Genomic DNA, 9,449 nt, shown 5'->3' on the forward strand with positions numbered 1-9,449 from the left:
GAGCCATCTCCATTGCCTCGTGCGTACAAGAGAGAAAATAGAGAAGATGGAGAGAAGCGGTGGCGGGTGCAATGACGGCCTACAAAGATAAAAATTCGGTGGCAGGCTAGCCCCCGCCGGAAGCGGCGGTGACTTAGTAGTCCTAGCCCCGTAGAGCCAAGAGCAGCCACCCCTCTCAACGGCTCGAAATTTTCACCATAAGCCTCTTAGAAAGACGTTTGCCTTAAAATAAATAATAATTGGTTTACAGGAAAGGAAGGCGCAGTCTGGGCACCTCCACCGCGCCCTAAGTAAATCAAATCTGTATTAAGGGAAGGGACAATGTAGAAGTGAAAACGGAAAAGAGAAAGGGGTGCCGTAGTGGAGGCTCCGGAGTAATTTCGACCACCTGGGGATCTTTAAAGTGCGCTGACATCGCACAGTACATGGACGCCTCTCCGTTTCGCCTCCATCGTGCTACAGAGCCAGTAGCAGGCCCGTGCATTTTCTTTTCCTTCTTCCTACAGCCACACCAGCAACAACGCCTCCATCGAAACGTCGCCGGAAAATTGACTTTTGGGGAAAGGAAAAAGGCGCCGTATACCTTATTTTAATTTGCGTTTGCACCCCGCTGCGTGGCGCCCAGCCGCGCTGGCGCACTGGTTAAGACACCTAACTACTGAACCTTACGAACTTACGTTTTTTTTATGGGTGGGCGATGATTTGCTGGTTTTGACAATCGATATTTTGACTGAATTGGTGGGTGGGAGATTATGATTCGGTTTGTAGGGTTTAATGTCCCAAAGCTACTCAGGCTGTGAAAGACGCCGTAGTGGAGAACTCCGGAAATTTGGGTTTTTTAATGGGCACTGACATCGCACAGCACACGGGCGCCTTCATTTTCGCCTCTATCGAAAAGCGGCCGCCGAGGCCGAAATTCGATCCCGAATCCTTGGGCACGGTAGTCGAGCGCCGTAACCGCTGCGCTCCCCCTCCCCCCTCCCCGGCAGGGTGGGTGGGCAATGACTAGGGATATTACGCGCCAGGTGATATATATTGTGCACGGTGTATATATTTCTTTTTATTTTTACCTACCCTGCCCTTCCTCACTGTCGCTCACATCTTTGATTTCCTCTACCACTTCACTTCAGACAGTAGATAACGGGTCTGGCAAACATATTTTCTTTCCTTTTGGCTATATAATAAAATAACCACATATTAGGAAGACGACTCGCCGCCAGGGAACCGGCGCCCGGGTGTCTGGCATTCCAGACGTGTCTGATCATGTTGACCGCCCGATGCTTTCTGGCAATGTGCCGCTGCCTTGAGGAGCAGCACCACAGCAGGCAAAAATGATGTCAGCAGGAGAAGTTGAGCGGAACCCAGGTGGCTTGCCCAGGCACAACACCCTGCTACGCTTTCCTCCCTTGGAATCCTGTTTCTTAGCCTAAGCGACCATCGCTTATCCTTTCTTCGCACTACATGCCCTGCCCATGCCCGTTTCTTCATCGTGATTTCCACTAGAAGTCATTACCTCAAGTTATTTCTCTGAACAACTCTCTTCTTATCTCTTAGCGTTACACCTACCGTTTTTTCGTTCCATAGCCTTCTGCGTGTAGCCTCAACGTACGGAGAACCCTTTTCGTTAGCCTGCACTTTTCAGCCCCTTATAGGTAAATACAGGTATAATGCAATTGTATTATATATTTTCCTCTTGGGCGATTTCAGTAAGCTGCTAGTCATAATCTGAGAGTATTTGCCAAATGCGCTCCATCCCAATCTTATTCCCTTGAGTCTTCTCTTCCATGGTCCGGCTCTGCGCTTACTACCTGTCCTAAATAGGCATATTTGCCAAACACTTCCAATACTTACATTATTTAATGTAAACTGTCGCTGCGTCCCAATTGTCCGATATATCACCCGGCACTCAAGATGGAAGGACCATTCCGAACGCTCCTGAAGAACGTGTTGCGAATGAAGAACACGAATTAGCATATTATGCATGCATATAATCTACGCGAGGATAGAATCCCAGTAGTAGCACCGCTACGTTTTTCTATATTTCACCCAAACTATATCGAGCTCGGCCAGTCTACTCGCCGCGGTGGCTCAGTGGTTAGACTGCTAGTCTGCTAAGCCGGATAATCTGGGCTCGATTCCGCTTGAGGAAGTCGCGATCCGATTGGGGCAAACAAAAAGGGCGCCCATGTGATATGCGATGTCCGTGCAGATTTAAGAACCATGGTGGTGAAAATTTATCCGGCGACTACCACAAGGATACCACTTTATCCCTTCTTTTCACTTCCTCCAAGGAGAACTGTAAGGCAGTGACTTCATATTTTCTCAAACCCTTTTTTTCTACCTGGAATAGACATGCTCACGTGGAGTGCGCATGTAATTGCAGGTACGTTGCATTCAATGGCGTCATCGGCCGCCACGCGTTGCGTCATGCACCCCTGGAGTCGGGGGATCTCAAGAAGCTCATGCTGACGCATACCGAGCTGGGCTCGGCGGTACGACACCTGGACGCCGCCTTTGGTCCCGTCGTCTTTTGGTGGGTGGCCCTCTTCGTAATGGGGGTCTGTGTCGAGGTGAGCCGCTTCCTGGGGCACCGACGCTTGGAGGACCGCTTCGAACTAGTCATCTTCGGTAAGTGCACCTCTGGAATACCATATTGAAGATCAAAACGGACGAACAGCCGAAACAGACTCGATTCCTGCAGAAGGTATTGGCGAACATTACAAATTTATGGTGACCATTACTGTGGTTATTGGCAGTGGGATACATCGGAAGCTACTGATGGCTGCGGCGCCTGCATATCCCTTCCGGTCGTAGGTCCAGGGGTGCAACGAGGGCACTTTGAAGATAGATCGAAACGTATAGTCGTCACTTCCGGTCTGTTGACGTCACCTGCCTCCTGCTAATTCACCGGATTTTATGATCAACCAGATCAACGCTTAGTGGCATAGTGAGTGAAAAATCGTGAGCACGACTCTGGGAGCTGATAATTGGCAGGTGACGAGGTCGGGCACTTACTATTACGCAAGTGTGATAACGTCACGATAATACATTACGTGGCCAAGTTTTCGGCAAGAGCTTTATGACGGGTAGGATGGAAATCGAACCTGGGACCATTGGACCTCGAGTCAGAAGCCTTACCCTTTCGTCAGGAGGCACTTTTCACGGCTTGGTTATAAAGCAGGGTCCGTATTCCGAGTTTACATAGTTTTAACATTGCCGTTATCTCCCTAACCTCGAACCTCTGGTTCCGACGTTTATGACTTGCACAACACTTTCGATAACGACGCATATATACTCTAAATACGGATCTGGGTCTTTATATTCATGTCGAGTAGTGTCTCACAATGTGGTAACTTATGACTGCGTGCTGATAAAACATTGAAGGAACACTTAATCTCTGCCTTTAAGAATATGATATGATAGCGATGATGACTTCCGTCTGCGGTTCCTCTTACGGATTCTCCTTCCCATACTTACACGTAGTTCTCTGGTATTTGCCTTTAATCCACCAATCCTTTATAACTAGCTCTATTATCACAGAGTCATAAGCTACATTACGAGAAGGCCAACCGAAATGCGGATTGGTCCATAGCAAAGCTTCGCTATAATTAATCCGTACGAACATGCCTGAGTAGAAGCTATGTGGAGTGCCTTACTCTGGGTCCAAGTATCCAGGTGAGTTCGAGTCCCATCTCCCCGTCACATCTTCCGTCATATCTCAACTGGCCTAATTTCTATAATGTGCTTTGTGCGTTTGTGTGGGAAGTGCAAACTCGAATTAGCACAGGAAGTTCACAAGTGCACAGGCATCCAGGCTTGCTGGCTCTGCATCGTCAACAATGCAGTTTTACATGGATAGATAGTATATGAGAGCGAGAGACACGAATCCATCCCATCTCGTAGATAACACTATCCATATGCTGTAGAAAAGCAATATTCAGTGCGTACAGCTTCGCTCTGATGATGGAACCACCAGGGTACGATTAATGGAGATGAGCTCGGTTTGTTGTTCAGCGAACGGTAGTAATACCTCGACAGATCCAAAGTTATTCGTTAGGCATCAAAGGCTGACATCAGTCTCAAGCAATCATGGCTTTGGGCGGATGGATCACTACGTTGGTAGGTTCATCGAGATTACCGACACGGAGGTTTAGAGGACTAGAGGTCTGCTTGGTGTCAACATTCTTAAATTAAGAAACGTTTCCGCTCATGGCGCTCACTACCAAGATGCGTAGCAAATACCTTTGTCGGCTCCCCAGTGCGAGAGACACGAACACTTCTAAATTTTAGGCGTAAGCTGTACTACTACTTGGGGTGCAATTTCGGATTTTACTCACTGGGCCCTCATGACCTTCAGCTGGCTCCGAACGATTTTGAGTAACGGCAGATGCTGCACCTTTCTTTCCCCAGAAAGTACCTTGAACAAAAATATAAAACTTCGGGATAATTAAGCTCCGCCATTAAAGTTTGGCAGGGTAGCGGTAATGGATTTGCCAAGTGTCCTTGCGTGTCGTACATACGCAAGGACACTAGTACATGGAATTTGCTATTTGTCCGATATGCAAATCCCTTAATTTCTTCATCTAATACATAACACATAATCTTTATCACACGGTCGTATATGAAAGGCCACCCAACGTAAATACATCGGCCCTCTTAACAAAGCCGCAAGGATGTGCCTGCATGGTTTCAGGGTGGGTTGTCTGACTCGGAATGCAAGGGTCCTATAAGGTTGATTCAAATCTCATACTTCCATCTGAAAGGATGGGCTCGATTTGGCAGCTCCTGTCAAATCAGCCATGGCGTGTCGTCCCGTGACGTCAGAACACTCTGCGTCCACTCAGTCACCGGTCATGCCAGCCACCAACCACAACCTGGCCTAGCAATGCCCATGATTTCTTGCTCGCAGCGCAGGCGCTATCGCGTCTACTCTCAAGGCAAAGCCTGAGGGCAGCCCTAGAGTACAAACCGTGTACAACCTTGCTAAACCATGTTTAACCATTCCGCTCGTATAATTATAGTTCAAACCACGCCTAACAACCATTATTTTTCTGATAGCCCGCGCGAACACAGTTTGTTACAACTGCAAAACCTTCACGCAACGAAAGGGGAATTCGTATGCTGTAATCGAAAACTCAAGTTCAAACGCCGGTACAGCTCAGGTAGGCGTAGGCCATGAGGGCCGTGTGAAGGCAGGCATTGTTAAATCGCAACACTATAGCTAAACGGGCAAGTTGGTGAAACACAGTAAATAGAAAACAGCGCAACAAACACCGAAGCAGAGAACCACAGGACGAGCGCTGTTGTGGTTCTCCAAAGGACAGCGCTCGTCCTGTTGTATTCTGCTTCGGTGTTTGTCTGTTGCACTGTTTTCCGTTCAAATGATTAAATATGTCGCACTGTGCGTGGTTGACAACCATACGCTTGTCAGCGCAAGTTGCCCTCGACTCTCATAAATTTTAATAACACGAATACAGTCCTAAATTAATTGTCCGTGCTGACTCACGATGCACATTTCATACACTAAACATCTATCCCCTATTTTAAGGTTGTGGCACTTTACACCACTCTTCGCCCATCTTTAACATGGACTTACATCGCACAGCACAAGGGCGCCTCTTCATTTCACTTGCATTGAAACGCAGCCGCCGGCGGTCGGGATCGACCCCGGCCGCTTCATTCAAGGTCCGTATTCAGTGCACTTTCGTTCGTTCGCGCACTACGGCATTAAGGTTGCTTTTGAAGTTTCCTTCCGCAATTACTGCTGCGTTTGAGGCGACCAAGTATCGTGCACAGATCCGCACTGAAATGACGCGGAATTCAGGAGCTGGCCGAGCTGGTGGCTCCATCGCATATTCGTTTCGCTGACGTCAGTGCAAGCTGTGCATCGACAAATGCGTATGAGCACGTGTTTCGGGCAATCAACAAACGTTTCCAAATTGAGCGCAGACATATTTTTAGTGTGCCAGCAGTGGCATTCCGATCAGCAGATGCATAACAGTCCAAAGCACACGTGGGAACTATCAAACGTTGTAATAATAATAATAATTGGTTCAGAGGAAGGGAAAGGCGCAGTATCTGTCACACTTGTGTCTGTGGACACCTGAACCGCGCCGTAAGGGAAGGGAGGAAGTGGGAGTAAAAGTGGAAAGAGAGAAAGAGGAGCCGTACTGGAGGGCTGCGCAGTAATTTCGACCACCTGGGGACCTTTATCCTGCGCTGACATCGCACAGCACACGGACGCCACTTCGTTTCGCCTCCATCGGGTACTCCGGCACAGTAGCCGAGCGTCTTACCACTGCACCACCCCGGCGGGCCGTCAAAGGTTGTAAAGATTAGAAAAAATTGCAGCGGATTAATTATGGTTGAATTGAGCTAGACGAGCGATAGCTCGATTGTTCGTCGTTTAGCGTTTGCTTTTAAATTCTACTCGTCGACACCGCTTCAGGACCCTACCGGGTTGGGACGGTAGGTCAACACCGCTTGCGGCGGGGGCTAGCCAGCCACCAAATTTTTATCTGTTGTAGGCCGTCATTGCACCCGCCACCGCTTAGGTGGTGGACGACAGGTGATGTTGCGGCGCTCGTCTTTCTCTCCCTCTTCTTTTTCATTTCTTCTCTATTTTCTCTTCTGTCCGCACGAGGCAGCGGAGGTGGCTCAGCTACAGAGCCAGTAGCAGGCCCGTGCATTTTCTTTTCCTTCTTCCTACAGCCACAACAACAACGATATATATGACGGCGTTGTAGCTTAATGTTCAATCTTTAACCAAATCTAAAATGGTTTGGTTTTGTGGGGTTTAACGTCCTAAAGCGACTCGGGCTATGAGAGACGCCGTAGTGGAGAACTCCGGAAACTTCGACCACCAGGGGGTTCTTAACGTGCACTGACATCGCACAGCACACGGGCGCCTTGCTTTTCGCCTCCATCGAAAAGCGGCCGCCGACGTACTCAATATAAGCTATCCAACAAAATATGGCTTGGTGCTGTAGAATGTTTTATCATTATTCCAAACAAATAATGGTAAATTATGTTCTGCAATTAGTCGTCAAATTATAAGTTACAATATACGACATGACGCAGCGTAAAGCTCAATTTTTAAGCATAATTAACCAATTACTAATTCAATTACGAAGCATAATTAGTCAAATTTAGCTATACTGCGTCTCAATGGAGGTGATACGGAGAGGCGTCGTGTGCTGTGTGTTGTCAGTGCACGAAAGATCCCCAGGTGGTCGAAATTAATCCGAAGCCCTCCACTACAGTTCCTCTTTCTCTCTGTTCACTTTCACTCACACCTTCCCCCCTTCCCTTACGGCGCGGTTCAGGTGTCCACAGAACAAGTGTGACAGTTACTGCGCCTTTCCTTTTCTGTGAACCAATTATAGTTATAATTATTATTATTACTTGACATAAGCAATCCAACACTCGCTGCTGTTTATATAAATTCGACATAAGCTACATGAATATATAACTGATGATGAGACCGAGCTGAAGATCCAACGAACGCAGTCTGCCGGTATACAACTTTTGCATTGAGTAGAGCGCTAGACATCACCGATTACTACGAGGAGCACAGGCGCCACCCGGCTCCTTGTAAGGTACTGGATCGCTTGACGAGCGCCTCCTCATCAAAATGTTTACCAATACTGTACTGTGCCCGGCGGTGCTTAAACATTTCAACCCGTCCTTTGATGGTGCGTGCCAGTACCGTGGGGAGGTGGCTGACACCTTCCACATGGTCTGGGCGTGCCAGTCAAACCCATCCATTCCCCCCAACCCCAATCCAACTAGAGAGGACTGGGAGGCGGCCCTGCTCAGCTGTCAAGACCTCAAGGCTCCAAAGGCCTTGGTTCAACGGACGCGGGCGGCGTTGCTTGCCAATGGGGCCCCGGAATAGGGGCTCCACCTAGTATTGTGAGGGGAGGAAACCGATACGTCTCTAATCCAAACACCTCTCTGTAACCATTTAATTGTTGTTTTTTTAGTCGATATTTATTGCTTAGGGCATCAGTAGGATATGAGATGAAGGATGAATGAATGATTAAATGAATGGAAAAAGGTTGGCTGATTTTATGAAGTCCAGAAGTGAGCGATGATGAGGTCCCTGCGTCTAAGTGACGTATGAGGCAGGATTGGTTGCTGAAAGGCCAGCTATGCTCAGGTGCCGAATCCATGTTGGTTAGAGTGCTGGGCAGTCCCACAGGAAGTGGTGGATGTCGGCCTCGACATCTTCGTTTTTACAGATCGGGCATCTTGGGCGAGAATATAAGTATTGGAAGTGTGACCACGTCCTAGTGACAGCTGGTGTAAGGGCAACACCGACCCGGATCCTCCTAAGCGCAACCTCCTCTGCACGGGTGAGACCGCGGGGAAGTGATATCGCACACGTGCACTTATCCCTCCGTTATTTATATATTGTTATTTATAAGTGGTTTAACCACCACTACCTAGCTATATGCGTTGCCGCGGGCCGCCATTAATGCTCCTCATCACGAGCAAACAATCTTTGGATGGTAGGACTGTTAGCAAAGCATGGTAAGTTCTTCTGGCTTAGCGTAAGGTTTGCAAATACCCAGCTCTGAACCTGGGCAGCGTGACCCTGGCGTTCCTGCTGCTTGCGGTTCTGGCCTCCCGGCTGACCGAGGCCGCCCACGCGTCGTCCATCCCGCTGCATCGCTGTCTCGGACACACACTGGCATCAACATCGAGGGTCGGCGACGGCTTGCAGTGGCTCTCCGAAGGAAATGCTGGAGATAGCCGTCCCGCCGGACAACCAGCCCTGCTCGAAGGGCGCCTGCTGGTCTCCCAAGTCCGCGCTCCTGATGTGGCGCTCACCGGCTGGGGGTTCTTTGCCTTCTCGCGTGGGTTCGTGCTCACACTGGCCGGAGCGCTCATCTCCTACGTGGTCATCATACTACAGCTTAACCCAGCCACCAGTCCGGGTGGAGGCGACAGCGTGCCGGACCACCAAGAAATACGCTAGGCCTGCAGGGACCCTGAGTACATACACGTATATCTAGCCTTTGCAAACAGATTCCCGGCTTCTAGTTACAAAAGAGGCTCCGTCCAATCAAAATGACGAGTTTGCGTAAGCATATACCTATATAGACGTCGAAAAATTAAACACAGGTGTCACCGTTAGTGTCCGTTAACGTAAAGCAAAGTGTAGTGACGTCAGGAGTCCTTTCTCATTCTCAGTACCTGAGAGTGAGAGTTCTAAAAGTAGTTTCTTAGTGATGAGGCTTTTAATACTTAACATCAAGCTATGAATTAAGAGCCACCAAGCATAAAAATAAGACGCAGTTTTTCTCCTGCCCCTTTGGAAGACTGGCGACACCAAATATTTGAGTGTTTTTTCACTGGATAAATGCAGGGCCAAAGCGTGTAGGTCACCTAAATGTGTTTTCTGTCTCCCGTATAGTTTCGGCACAAGCACCCAAACAGTTTGC

At 48.6% G+C, this 9,449-nt stretch overlaps 1 protein-coding gene across 1 annotated transcript; it reads left to right on the forward strand.

Moving 5' to 3' along the window:
• The first annotated feature begins 1,290 nt into the window (after positions 1-1,290).
• On the forward strand, positions 1,291-9,130 carry LOC146189199 (uncharacterized). The gene is made up of 3 exons (XM_084605203.1): positions 1,291-1,325; positions 2,384-2,628; positions 8,577-9,130. The coding sequence occupies exons 1-3, from the start codon at positions 1,291-1,293 to the stop codon at positions 8,981-8,983; spliced, it is 687 nt and encodes a 228-aa protein (XP_084461329.1). The 3' UTR covers positions 8,984-9,130.
• The last annotated feature ends 319 nt before the right edge of the window (positions 9,131-9,449 follow it).

The sequence above is a fragment of the Amblyomma maculatum genome, chromosome 5, assembly GCF_055883805.1.
Source record: "Amblyomma maculatum isolate TAMU_Amacu chromosome 5, ASM5588380v1, whole genome shotgun sequence".
Lineage (NCBI taxonomy): Eukaryota > Metazoa > Arthropoda > Arachnida > Ixodida > Ixodidae > Amblyomma > Amblyomma maculatum.